This window comes from Hippopotamus amphibius, chromosome 8 (assembly GCF_030028045.1).
Source record: "Hippopotamus amphibius kiboko isolate mHipAmp2 chromosome 8, mHipAmp2.hap2, whole genome shotgun sequence".
Classification (NCBI taxonomy): domain Eukaryota; kingdom Metazoa; phylum Chordata; class Mammalia; order Artiodactyla; family Hippopotamidae; genus Hippopotamus; species Hippopotamus amphibius.
The window spans coordinates 141,203,642-141,218,501 of NC_080193.1; the positions used below are offsets into that span (position 1 = coordinate 141,203,642).

Below are 14,860 nucleotides of genomic sequence, written 5' to 3' on the forward strand. Positions count from 1 at the left end.
GTAAGTTAATTAATGTAGATATATTTACAAACACATTCAGGCTCTGTCCCAGGCAATAGGCATTCATTTATTTGTTTATTGTCTTCTTATATAGTCTCCTTCAACTATTTGCTGATAACCTCTATGGGCCAGGCAGTGAATATAATCACAAACGTGATAGGTGAGATCATCGATTTTATGAAGCTTTCTTTACGTTTAGGTGAGGGTGGAGGTTGGGGATGGAGAAAGACACTTTAACAAGTACACAAATCAATATACAAGGTATTTTCACATAGGAATAAACACCCTAAAGAAAATAAATTAAGACAATGTGATAAAATATGGTCAGGGTAGTCTTTTCTAAAGAGATGACATTTGAACTGGGACTTAAATGCTACAGAGAAGCCAGCCATTCAAAGACCCTGGTAAGACATCTTGACAGAGCGAAGAGCAAAGCGCAAAATTTCGAGGTAGAAATGAAGTTGATTTATGGAAAAAACCCCAGCAAAATGGCCAGCCCGGTTACTGTGTAGTGAGCGTGGAGGACTGCAGTGGCAGAGGTAGGCAGGGGCCACGTAGCAAGGCTTTGCATGCCATGGAAAGGAGTTTGGATTTTAAGTATGATGGGAAGTCACGGAAGTAGTAAGTAGACATATGAGATAATCACTAACATTTTTATTTATTTATTTATTTATTTATTTTTAAGAACTTTTATTGAGATACAGTTAACAGATAATAAACAGCATATATTTAGAGTGTACAATTTGGTATCCCAATCTCCCAATTCATTCCCCCCCAACCCTCTCCGCTTTCCCCACTTGGTGTCCATGTGTTTGTTCTCTACATCTGTGTCTCTATTTCTGCCTTGCATTTCCTCTTTCATAGTTGTTAGCATTTGCCTTATGTATTGAGGTGCTCCTATATTGGGTGCATATATATTTATAATTGGTATCTCCTCTTCTTGGATGGATCCCTTGATCTTTATGTAATGTCCTTTCCTGTCTCTTGTAACATTTTTTATTTTAAAGTCTATTTTATCTGATGTGACTATTGCTACTCCAGCTTTCTTTTGACTTTCATTTGCATGGAATATCTTTTTCCATCTCCTCACTTTCAGTCTGTATGTGTCCCTAGGTCTGAAGTGAGTCTCTTGTAGACAGCATACATATGGGTCTTGTTTTTGTATCCAGTCAGCCAGTCTGTATCTTTTGGTTGGGGCATTTAGTCTATTTACATTCAAGGTAATTGTCGATATGTATGATCCTAGTACCATTTTCTTAATTGTTTTGTTGTTGTTTTTGTAGGTCCTTTTCTTCTCTTATGTTTCCCGCTTAGAGAAGTTCCTTTAGCATTTGTTGTAGGGCTGGTTTGGTGGTGCTGAATTCTCTTAGCTGTTGCTTGTCTGGAGAGCTTTTGATGTCTCCCTCGAATCTGAATGAGATCCTTGCTGGGTAGAGTATTCTTGGTTGTAGGGTCTTCCCTTTCACCACTTTAAAATATATCGTGCCACTCCATTCTGGCTTGCAGAGTTTCTGCTGAGAAATCAGCTGTTACCCTTATGGGAGTTCCCTTGTATGTTAATTGTCATTTTTCCCTTGTTGCTTTTAATAACTTTTCTCTGTCTTTAATTTTTGTCAGTTTGACTACTATATGTCTTGGCGTGTTTCTCCTTGGGTTTATCCTGCCTGGGACTCTCTGCGCTTCCTGGACTTGGGTAGCTATTTCCTTTCCCATGTGAGGGAAGTTTTCAACTAGAATCTCTTCCAATATTTTCTCGGGTCCCTTCTCTCTCTCTTCTCCTTCTGGGACCCCTATAATGCAAATGTTGGCGCATTTAACATTGTCCCAGAGGTCTCTTAGGCTGTCTTCAGTTCTTTTCATTCTTTTCCTCATCAGTGATTTTCACCATTCTGTCTTCCAGGTCACTTATTCTGCCTCAGTTAACCTGCTATTGGTTCCTTCTAGTGTATTTTTCATTTCAGTTATTGTGTTGCATATCTCTATTTGTTTGCTCTTTAATTCTTTTAGGTCTTTGGTAAACTTTTCGATCTTTGCATCCAGTCTTTTTTCAAAGTCGTGGATCATCTTCACCATCATTATTCTGAATTCTTTTTCTGGAAGGGTGCCTATCTCCTCTTCATTTAGTTGTTTTTCTGGGGTTTTATCCTGTCCCTTCATCTAGTACAATGTCGTCTGCTTTTTCATTTTCTCTGTCTTTCTGTGGCTGTGGTTTTCAGTTCCACAACACGAAATACTGCTGATACTGCTTGATACTGATGTCTGCCCTCTTGTGGAGGAAGCTATCTAGGAGGCTCCCGCTAACATTTTTAAATGTTGCTGTGGCTGCTTTGTGGACTATGGACTTTACGAGGGCAAGTGTGGAAGCAGGGATACAAGCTAAGTGACTACATGGGAGGTGACATGGCTACATTTCAGAGAGTAGCCATGGATACGGAGAGAAGAGGACAGAATAAAGTGGACAGGATGTACTGATGGAGTGCATGTGGGGTGTGTGGAAGAGAGGGGACACAAGGATGTATCAACTGGTCAGAGTGGTACCAGTTACTGGGATAAGGAAGAGTGGGGCAAGAAATGGCCTAAAGGAAAACCAGGAGCTCCGTTTTAGCTGTGCTTCCTTTGAGGTGATTATTAGGTATTAAATTATATTTGTCAAGTAAGTGATTGGATTGATATGAGTCTTGAAGTCAGTGAAGCTATCAACTATGGAGATACAAAGATGGGAGTCACTGTCAGGCCATGGGACCTGAGGAGTTAATCCAGAGAGAAAGTGGAGCTAGGGAAGGGGAGGGAGGGAGGAGAAGAGAAGGAAAAGAGGCCCCCACTAAGCCGCAAGTATTCCAGAAGGGGTAGAGTTGGCAAGGCAACACTATAAATGAAGGAAATGTATTTTCTGAAATTCTCTCATTGTTTGTTCATCAATCAGTATTTATTTAGGACTTACTAAATTCTGGATGTTGAGAATATGGAACTGAAATAAATGCACATTTTCCTCTGTCATGGTACATACACTCTGTGCCCATTTTCAGGTGTAAAGGAGCTCATAACTCTTCCTTTATTCACTATAATAACTTATTCTTAATACAGGGGGCTGATCCCAATGCACACAGTAAAGGTATAAAGGACAAAAGAAATTTTTTTTAATAGGAGCCCAACTTCCTATTTGGCTCAAGTGAAAAAAAAAATAAAGATGTAATTTTTAGGAGGCTCTGGAGCACCCGCAGAACAAACACTTTGAAGTCAGATGTACTTGGATTTGAATATTGTTTCTACTCCTTCCTATGTAGGTGAATTATTTTACCACTTGAAGATTTAGCTACTGTATCTGTAAAATGTAAATGGGACTACCTACTTTGTAGAGCTGTTGATCAGTAGTAATAGGATATTGCATGTAAAACACTTAATAAAGTACTCACACTTTCTATATAGATGCTCAAAGAGTAACAGCTCTTGTATTAAATAACTTCAGGTAAAACTAATTGGCTTACACAACATCCTTTGGATTTACGTAGCAGATACCCGTAAATCTTAGAAGACATAAAACAATAAAGCTTCTTAGTTTGAGGTGAAAAGTCTTACAGTGTTCATGAATAACTCTTTTGAAAAAAACCCCGTGCCTCAGGAAGGGTGGGCATGGCAGAGTGAGGATGGAGGAAGTTATCATGCAATGTTTTATACATAAACCTCTGAGATATTTTTACTATGGAAGGATTACTTTAGAGTCACCCTTTAAAGTAATACCAGTTCACATTTACCAATTACCGAGGAGCTGCTTTATTAAAGTGGGCTGTAGAGCTGCCCGTGCTGGCATGTTGCAGGGCTAACTCTTCAATTCAGTACACGAATGATGAAAGGTAAAGCAATGGGAGTAGCTCACGCTGGTCTTGTGGAACACGTGAAAATAATTCCTAAACAAGTGAAGTGTAAATTATTAGGGTAATTAGCCTCAAGAGAATTTAAGGTTAACACGTAAAGGGAAAGTGGAATACCAAGAGAAGAATTCCTCTTTTGCACTCCCAGCCAATGATCCCATCTCACACTTTTCTGTGGAAATAAAAGCCACTGGGCTTGACTTCAACCTCTTCTGATTACACTGGAGCCTGCTCTTCCGTCTTTGCTTCTGCGTCAGTGGTGGAGATGTCTCTCCCCTTCGCTCTTCCACTTTCTCAAGGACTTGCCTTCCTCCCCCTCCTGAATTATTAATTCATATTTTACTACTCATTCATTTCTAGCACTAGAGAAACATCCCTACCAAAATCCATCTTTTAAAAACATGCCAGCCACTGCCCCTGTTATTCTGATTCCCCTACAGCCAAATTTCTTGGATGAATTGTCTACACATATTGTCTTCTCTTCTGACATCTTATTCACCCCTGTCACCACCTTAGCCCAACCTTGGGCTCCTACTGCTCCACTAGAATTTGCTCATGAAAGTCTCTAATGACTTCCATGTTGTTTAAGATAATGTATATTTCTCGATCCTCATCATCCTTGATCTTGATCTTAATCCTTGATCTTGCAGCATCACTCAACACAAGCACTCCGTTTATCTCAACAAACTTTCTTCTTTTGGCTTCCCTACTTGTATCTTTGCTGCTTGCTTTACTGGCCACTCTGTCTTTTTTTCCAGGTCCTCCTATCTACCTGCCGTCTAGACATTAGGGTTGTGGAGATGAGCGTCTTCTAACCACCAAATTTGCTTTAAACACCAGATTGCCCATTCTCTACCTACTTATAAACATCAGGGTTTTTCAGAAGGGTGTGTGTATGTGTGTACATATCTTTTCCTTTTGCTGATTACTTCAAAGAATATCTCTCCAAACTAGGCAGTTCCTCTGATCCTTACGCTTAAATCTCTAATTGTCTACTTTCTATCTCCACTTGGATGTCCCAATGACATCTTAATTTTAACTGGTTAATAGTGACTTTCTCCTACAAACCTGCCCACTCTTCCCTCACTTTCCATTGCCACCTATCCAGTTATTGTGGCCAGAAACCTAGATGAGATCCCCAAGCCCTCCTCTGCTCTCTAATTCATCAATGAGTTCTAGAGGTGTCATCTTGAACTCACCCTTTACACTTTTACGACACCTCTAGATGAAGCCACAATCTTTTCTTGTTTGGATGATAGAAACAACACTCTTACTGGTTGTCCTTATTCCAATCTACCATCCACTCTTGCCCAGTCAGCTCCCCATATGGCAAAGTGATTAAAACCACTGCATTAAAATAAAATCCAAACTTCCTTCCATAGGCTAAGACATCTTTCATGATACGACCCCTGCCTTTTTCTCTTACTTTCTCTGTTGCCCTCCTGCCTCTCCTTTGCTAAGGTCTACACACACTGCTGTTTTCCCATTCTTTAAACACCTGATACGCTTTCTTGTCTCAGGGCTTTTCCACAAGCTCTTCCTTCTAACTCAAGGAACAGCCCCCATATTCACTTACACTATTTTATGTCTTCTTAATATCCTTTAGACCTCTGCTTAAATGTTATCTCCTCAGAGAGGACTTTTCATTTAGTTGGTATCTCGGCCCCTGAGATTTATTTTCTTTGCACAGCATTTGCTATAACTTGCAATGTTTCTTATTTGTTTGTTTTCCTCCTTTTACTCTTTCATTCCCCCTAAAAGATAAGCTCTGTGCATGCAGGGGCTGAGGCTATCATACTCATTGCTACAGCTCCAGAAACTTCTACAATGCTTAGCTCAGGGGAGCACTCAATAAACACATGTGATAAATAAATGCTTGAATAAATAGTGCAGTGAGACTGGGCTTCTATGACACAGAAAACAGGTGGGAAACCAACTCAGACTTAACACAGTCATCTCTGCTGTGAAACTATATTTCAGAAGAAAATCAAGAATAATGTATAGAGAGACTTCCCCAGTGGCACAGGGGTTAAGAATCCACCTGCCAATGCAGTGGACACGGGGTTCGATCCCTGATCTGGGAAGATCCCACATGTCATGGAACAACCAAGCCTGCGAGCCACAACTATTGAGCACACATGCCACAACTACTGAAGCCCGTGTGCCTAGAGCCCGTTTCTGCAACAAGAGAAGCCACCACAATGAGAAGCCTGCATCACAATGAAGAATAGCCCCTGCTCGCTGTAACTAGAGGAAGCCTGTGTGCAGCAACAAAGACCCAGCGCAGCCAATAAATAAATTAATTAAAAAAAAAGAATAATGCATAAAATTGCATTGTTAGCTAAGCTATCATCCACTCATGTGTAAATGCAGTATGAAGATGCATTGCAAAATCCAAGAGCTTTTTCTACTCCTTTTGAAAAAAAATTTCTTAAAGCAATTCCAGAAGGTTAAAAAAAATTACTGAAATCATGAACTCAGGAATGAGACCAAGATTCAGAATAAAAGGACTAGCAGTGATCTTAGTAAAAAAAAGTCAACTTTAAGTAAGTGCTGTACATGGATTCATAAAGCAGAATATAAATGTCAGCAATTATCTGTAGGATATATAACTTTCATGGTATATATACTGAGAAATAAAATCCTTTGGAAATTAGAAATAAAATTTAAGATCATATTAAGAAAAATCAGAAGCTGAAAAAATAAGTTACAAAAGAGAGGAAAATATGCTAAATCCCTCATCCATTGCTGGTAGTAAAAAAAATACACACAAAATTTTACTTTGAAAACCATCAGTTTTCTTGTTTTAGGCTTCCTTTTTTCAGTTTTCTTTATTTACAGTCTTTTACTATATTAGCTAGGTTATATCTGCCTTTAGATTCCTCACAGAGTAGGAAAAAACACACTGAGTATAGTAAAAAAAAAAATTGATGTATACGACTCTATTTTTTAAGGAGAATTAACACCTGACTTTTACTCCCTGATCTCCTTCTATCAAAAGCACTTACTTACATGTCCACCTTACCTCTGGATCTAATTATTAAGGCTTATGGGTTCACGTGGGCAACATCAGACAGACACACTGCAGGTGTTAGACAGAAAGCACAATCTTGCTAGATCTCATTCTCACCCAAACTCATCAGCTCTGGTGAGAGAAACCGTGCTAGGGTTATGCTTTCTGTAAGATACTTTAAAATACACTTGTGAATTAAGTAGACTTCTGAGACTGTGTACACAGATCATCTCCAATGGTACCTACAGAACTAGTTCTGATGAATTAAACTTTGATGGCCATTAGCTAGATTGGGGGAAGCTATTAAAAAGAGCTGTGAAACTCATCATTGGTTATAATATGAGGATAGTGCTGAGGAAGCTGAATAAACTGCCCCACTTACACAAATCCTTAGGAATACTATTGAGACAAATATTTTAATATGTGAAAATATTATCACTATAATGATTAACATGACTGTACAATGCAATAAGAATAATACAAGTGTAAAAATATAATTATATTATGTAATAAAGTATACTATAAAAATGTAAGTACAAATTATACAGTACAAACAAACAGTATATAAATATATAGCTTAGGATGGAATTTAATGGTAAATATCATTAAATCATAGCTAAATGTATTTCTCTAGAGCAAGCTGATTCTTATTTTACAGAAATTGAGAATGGTGGAACTATCCCATGTTCTTAATACCAGAACTGCTAGAAAACTTAGATCCAGGGAAATTTATGAAACTATAACATGATCCAAATTTACATTGTAGCAACTTTCTCTATATTTGAGTGATTTTGAAACAATTAAAATGAAAGCAACATTTCACTGCCAAAAGGGAACAATGCTCTTAGCCTTATTTCAATCTATTAACAACTTAAGGGGATTCTTACTTCTATAGTCTTCTTCATCGAGGGTATTCAATATGTTTTCTATTGTTTCATTATTTTCAAGCAGAGTCTGCACACATTTGTGCTTCAGGTTGCCCATAAACAGCTGTAATCCTATGAGTGCAAACACACTCAGGCAGAACACGGTCAGGATCATGACATCTGAGAGTTTCTTCACAGACTGGATCAGGGCCCCCACGATGGTCTTCAGGCCTGAATACAGTGAGCGGGGGGAAAGGTGTTCAAAATGAAATAAAGCTTCTGAATGAGAAACGAAATCAAAACACAAACTTTCCTAGAAATGCATGCATTTTAACAAATCACTGATCTTAAATAACCCAGGTCAAAAAAGTCTACCAGCTCAAAAGGGTGGATTTGCTGTTTTATATATTTTGTTTTTACAGCAAGGGATTTAAAACTTTAAAATATGTCCAGAGAATAATCAAACTGTCAAAATGAATAATTTGGTTGTTCAAACCATATCCACACTCACTCGAAAAAATAACTTTTAAGAAGTGTCAATTCAGTGCACATCTGTCAGACAAACCATCTCTTTATAGTAATACCAAAACAAAAAAGAGGCTGAATTGCAGCATATGGTGACAACTTGCTAATTTCCAGTTAAGAAATGGTTTGCTGAGGAAAGAAAAAAACATTGGGTCATGCAATCCTCCCCATGCTGATATCTTTATATCTCTTTTCTTAACTATATGAAAACCAATAAAACAAATTGAAATTTTCCTTCCTGGATAAGCAAAATGGAAAATGAACTGTTAGACAGGAGAGAAAATTTCAAGTTGAGATGTGAACCAAATGGCCATCTTCATCATCTAACACTCATGCAATTGATTAAACACAAAGGCTGACTTTTAATAACGACTGTGAAAAACATGAGATCAAATTTAATTAAAATTGCATAAGAGACAGTTTTTCTTGTTTTTCCTCCAAAAGATCAAAGTCAGCCCCGGTGTTTAACCCCACTCTCACCTGGAATGACTGAAATTGTTTTCAAAGCTCGGAGAACTCTGAATGTTCTCAACGCTGAGACATTGCCCAGGTCCACAAACTCTGTCACATATCTGTAATAGGGGAGTTTATACACAAACACGGTGACAACACACACACACACACGAACAAAGAACAACTCCCAAATAGTTGGAGTTATGAGTGGCCTAATGCTTCACACCAATTACTTCTTACCTGGGATTACAGAAATAGTTTTCAAAGCTCTCAACACTCTGAAAGTTCGAAGAGCTGAAACATTGCCTAGGTTTACAAATTCTGTTAAATACCTGTAGAATTAAATCAGAGTTATTCAGAATTTAGATAGAGTCTATGATACTTACCTGTGCCTTTAGTCAAGGTGTTTCCTACGTTTGGAACTTCTTATTTAAATTTATAGTTCTGCAAGTCTTTTGTTTCTATCATTACTAATTTGATTTGATTTGAGTCATTTGATGTGAGCAAATTACAAATATATTATTAAAAAGGCTTCATACACTTAAATGCCTAAGTAAACAATTAAATGCTTCAATTACTAGACTTCAATATTATGGTAATATAGATATTTAATATTCTATAAAAATCAGTAGCAAAGCTTGACAACTGTATTCTAATTAAAACAAGGCAGACATAAAAGGCTACACATTGTATGATTTCATTCATGTGAAATGTCTAGAATAGGCAAATCTATAGAGACAGAACACAGATGAGTGGTATCCAAGGACTGAGGGGAGAAGGGAATGGAAGTGACTGCTTTCTGGGGTGATGAAAATATTCTGGAATTAGAGAGTGGTGATCTTTGTACAACTTTGTGAACATACTACAAAACAATGAAATTTATACATTAAAAAAGCTAAAGTTTATGGCACATAAATTTAAAAAAGGAGACCCCTGAGAAGATGCGGCCTTCTTTGACACAGTGTTGTCTTAGCAGAGAGTGGGTGGAACGACAGCAGTCATTTGTGAGCACAGAAAAAGCCAGCCTGAAGAACAAAGGGGGGGGGGCAGGTGTGTGGATACTGGAGACTAGAAATCTCAAGACCCTTCTGTATTGTCTAAATCCCTCCAATGAACAGGTATTATTTTTACAATTCAAAATGACAGAAGGAAAATATTGTATCTAGGTTTGAGGTTTGTCAGATAATGTTTCTGACAAATATATTTAGGAAAAGAGCAGCAATATGAATAAATTAAAATTATATCTTAATGTGATATTTTTTTCCTTGAAAGTAAACTATGGATGCCTATGTAATACATACATAATTCATTAATGTTAGGTTTAGTATGCAGTGACATCCCTTATAAAAAGATTTACTTCTACATTTTAATATACTTATTAGCTTTTGAATAATATAGGTTAATAAAAAAGAAGACCATACTTATAATAAAATGCCTGAGTTTTCTCTGTTTTTCTTATAGGTTTCACCAGGTTTTAAATAAGAACTTGGAAAAAGTGTGACCCTAACTGGCACCACATATACTATCCATCCAAGTGCTGAGCATGGAAGAAGACCATCTCTCTTAATGATGTCATACACTTTTGAGTGGGAAATGTTCTTTCTGAAAAAGTATTAATATTTTTTGATGACTAATTTTCATACAGTATCCTTTAAATGCAACCATTCTAAGCAGGAAAAGTCAGACCCCGAAAGTCTGTTCTTACTGGAACACTGCGCTGTCTGAGACTTTCATGAGTTTGGCACTTCAAGAAACTGAAAGTACTTACGCGAAAACAATGACGATAAAGTCAAGCCAGTTCCAGGGGTCACGAAGAAAAGTGAATTCTCCTACACAGAAGCCTCTTGCAAGGATTTTTACAAGTGATTCAAAAGTATATATTCCAGTAAAAGTGTACCTAGGCACAAGGATCCATTGGGATATTAAGTGTGAAAAGAATACGATACCATGTGAATCTTTAATAATTTTTTCTCATCTACCAAAGGAAGGCATCTATTGGAGTGTGGCTATTGGTTTATGGACCCATTCTAACTATTAGAATTAACTATGGTAAAGGTCTTTCCAGAAAATCTTAAAATGTACATATCAGAAACACTCTCAGAAAACAGAGGTATTTAAAAATTACTAAGAACACAGGCATTAGATCTGCCTAGAAAATTCCTATATTGTTCCTATCAGAAATATACCCAAGGACAAGAGATATGCAACAGGTCTAAGAACAAAGCAGGGTATCTGATGAGGTCTTTTTTCTAGAAAAGATTGTAGCATATATTATTCTATTCTAATACTAGCAGGTTAATACTGCAGAGGAGAAAAAAATAATTGAAAGAGATGCAACTATGTAACATGGGAAGATAAACACCACAGTTTTTATAGATGCAATAACTTCCTGTATGAAAAGGAAAGGATAAAAATGACTGTACGAAGACTATATCAAAATGGACTGAAACCCACTTACTCTACATTCTTGGTCCAGTCTGGAGGGTTACTCATGGTCATAAATATGCAGTTGGTGAGAATAGTGCACATGATAAGCATGCTGAATGCCGTAGCTTAGAGTCAAGGAAGAGGATAAAAGACCATGGTGGGAACGTTGAATATTTGACGAAGACATCTGTTGAAACGCTAACAAATTTTCTTTAGAAAATAATTCTTAACGAATCTACAGACTTTAAAAAATCTCTTTGGACAAGGGAGTAATAGACAAAAGCAATTTATCCTAAAATACTAAAATTGCCATTCTCCCAATCTACTCAAAGTTCTACAGTAAATAATATTGAGATTGATAAATCAGAGTCTTCTCAAGTACAAAAGGACTAAAATCTATATGTAAATAAAATAGCAAAAAACTACATTTTAAAGACTCATTGTAAGCAAGCATTTTAAAAAGGATATGAGTGTACTAAAATCTTAATAGATATTCTTCTGAGAGGACTGAAGGGAGAGAGCATGTACAAAGCAGGTGTGGCATTGAAGCGGAAGATTGCTTTCCCTTTGTTCAGCACTATGAAAGTCTGCAGAGCAAAAAGAAAACAGTGTGAATGGAGACTCCAAAATTTCAGTCTAGTACATGAATACCTGCAGTTTACCTCCCCATGTGGTAGGGTCATATTAAAGAAACACTGCCATCAGACCAAGCAGTGTGGTTCCAATGCCATTGATGCAGCTATTCACGTCCTGTTGGCCAATGAACTCCAAGTCCATTGTCCATTACTTCAGGAAAGTAAGAAGTGAGCCATATATGAGCATGTATTATTTAGAGCTTTCAAAATACAGTCTTCTCGTTTTCATATCCCTTCAACACCCAAATCGGTAACAATAACTTGTGGCCACTGGAATTATTTTAAAATACAACTTCCTTCTTTCGTGACATTGCATTTTATGCAAACCAAATAGAAATTAGCTATCCTTGTTTTTTATCATATCACTTCGAGAATTTTACTACTTCTTGGCTACTGTCAGGGTTAGCAGCAAATGTTCCAAAATATGAGTTTTCAAAAATATTTTCATAAATTTGAAGAACATTAGAGTTGAAAGAATCCTACTACTCAGTTTGATTTTCCTATTTTAGATGTTAATGCCAACAAGAGCTGAAATAAAAGAACATAAATTAAAGGACTTGTTTGCTACTATCCACAGCAATTTTCTGAAATAATATGAATAAAACCAAACATTTTAAACATATGTTATGTAACCATTGCATAATGAGTGACATCTTCCATGGCTTTGGTATTTAGTTGAAAAATTTAAAACCCAAACAGGAGGAATAAAGATGGCGACGAAGTAGAAGGACATGGAATGCATCCCTCTCCACAGATGCATTAGGAATACACCAAAAGACAGAATAATTCCCACAGAGAACCAGCTAAACACCAGCAAACAACCTTGGACACCAGGAAGGACTGCAAACATCCCAACATAACTGGTAGGGAGACATTTGCGACTGTTCAAAGAGGGTGAAGCGGCTGAGCTGTGGCAGATGGGAGGGAGTGAGAAACACATGGAGCATCTGCACCACGGCTCAGCGTGCCCAGACTGAGACGTCGATTCACAGCTGAACAGGGGGTCTGGGAGCAGGAGCGTGGGAACTGGAGAGCTGGTTCAGGGTGAGAAACATTGTTGGAGGTGGGGAGATGGACTGAGGGGACAGGAGGGAAGAGGTCTGCAGCGAGGAATGCCTGTCACAGAGAGCTGCGAGACCACAGTGGCGGCTGGATACTGCTGATTCACAAGCGGGGGAAGGAGTCGCAGGCGCAGCCTCTTTCTTGGCCGCCTGTCACGGACAGAGGAAGGACCTCTGTGGGCCAAGCTAACGCACTCAGGGATAACAAAGGCCACCGGGCGGGGCTGGTCTAGAGTGCCTGCAGCAGAGAGCCAAAAGCCCACAGAATGGCCCAGCTCTGGAGACACTCTGTCTACACCTGAGCCACTGGCATCCCTTTCCAACAGGCACCGCCACACCCGACTGAACCACCATGTCCCAGACAGGGTGCCACTGCTCACTCACTTCCAGGGGAAGGAACCACTATTGTACCCTCTCTCCCCACACACCAGCACTTATAGACAAACAATAAAGGAAGCTCTGCTGGTTGCAGAATAATACAAAAAACCCAAGGCAGGTAGAAGGACATTTACAGCTGAGACCACAAAGAAACAGAAATATTAGTATTGATTCTACTGAACCGGTCCATTCTGGGGTCAGTTCTAGTTTTTTATTTATTTAATTAATTAATTAATTTATTTATTTATTAATTACGATCTTAGTCCTAAGGGATCTACAAGTTTTATAACATTTTTCATTCCATTTTTATTCTATTTTTATTTTTAGCCTTTTTATATATTTCTATTTCTAGCTAAGTTTTTGTAGTGCTGACTGTATCTCTATCTTCTTTTCATCGCTATCTTTTATACTTTTCTATTTCTTTCTTTTTATTTTCATATTTCCAGTCACACTATGCTCTTCTGTTGCCCTGTCTTCTACCCTTTTTTAGTTTATTGTATCTTAATATACTTATAAGCAATATTATTGGTCTGCTCTGTTTCCTTGCTTTATTCTCCTGATGACACACTGCTTTGGTATTTATTATTAGGTTTTTGTCTTTATTTTATTTCTAAGTATAACTGTCTGATTTCATTTGGAGAATCTTCAGTCTGTCTGGTAGTACTCTAGCTCTTTATTATATTTGATCCTAGCTTTCAGTATCTCCCTGGATTTGTGTTTGTGTGTGTGTGGTGTTATTTGTTTGTTTTTGCTTTTGTTTCTGTTTTGTTCTGTTTTGGTTTTGAATTTCTGTTGGTTTTCTCTTTGAATGTCTGACAGCATACTGGGGTTCTCATGTCAGGTCTTTCTAGTGCCTTATGTTCTACTGGATTCAGTATTTGTGTGTATTATACATGTATGTTTTTCCTTAACTTAGTATTTGTTTGACTCAACACTCTGCCATTAGTCTGGGACTTGGACAGTCTTCTTTAAACCCCTTTATTGCTGGGACAAGCAACCCCTGAAGTTTGGACTACCATGAGAAAACAAAGAAACACCATGCAGGCAAAGGAGCAGGAAAAAAACCCACAAGACCAAATAAATGAGGAGGAAATAGGAAAACTGCCTGAAAAAGAATTCAGAGTAATGATAGTAAAAATGATCCAAAATCTCAATAACAAAATACCGAAAATAAAAGAAACAGTTAATAAGGACTCAGAATAACTAAAGAACAAACAAACAGCAATGAACAACAAAATAACTGAAATTAAAAATACCCTAGATGGTATAAACAGCAGAATAACTGAGGCAGAAGAAGGAATAAGTGAGTTGGAAGATAGAATGGGGGAAATAATGGCCACAGATCAGGAAAAAGAAAAAAGAATAAAAAGAATAGAAGACAGTTTCAGAGACCTCAGTGATAACATTAAGCGCACCAACATTCAAATCATAGGCATCCCAGAAGAGGAAGAAAAAAAGAAAGGGTCTGAGAAAATATTTGAAGAGGCGATAGTGGAAAACTTCCCGAACATGCGAAAGGAAATAATTAACCAAGTCCAAGAAGCACAGAGAGTCCCATACAGAATAAACCCAAGGAGAAAAACACCAAGGCACATATTAATCAAACTAACGAAAATTAAACACAAAGAAAAAA

General features: G+C 37.6%; 1 protein-coding gene across 1 annotated transcript in view; it reads right to left on the reverse strand.

Annotated features, from left to right (window-relative positions):
• SCN9A (sodium voltage-gated channel alpha subunit 9) overlaps window positions 1–14,860 on the reverse strand; it is a 172,154-nt gene that overhangs the window by 72,306 nt on the left and 84,988 nt on the right. Inside the window, exons 3-7 of the mRNA XM_057745529.1 lie at window positions 11,622–11,740; window positions 11,185–11,274; window positions 10,495–10,623; window positions 8,967–9,058; window positions 7,770–7,979 (exon numbers count right to left, since the gene is read on the reverse strand). Coding sequence (XP_057601512.1) covers window positions 7,770–7,979; window positions 8,967–9,058; window positions 10,495–10,623; window positions 11,185–11,274; window positions 11,622–11,740 — 640 coding nt within the window. The remainder of the gene's footprint in view (window positions 1–7,769; window positions 7,980–8,966; window positions 9,059–10,494; window positions 10,624–11,184; window positions 11,275–11,621; window positions 11,741–14,860) is intronic.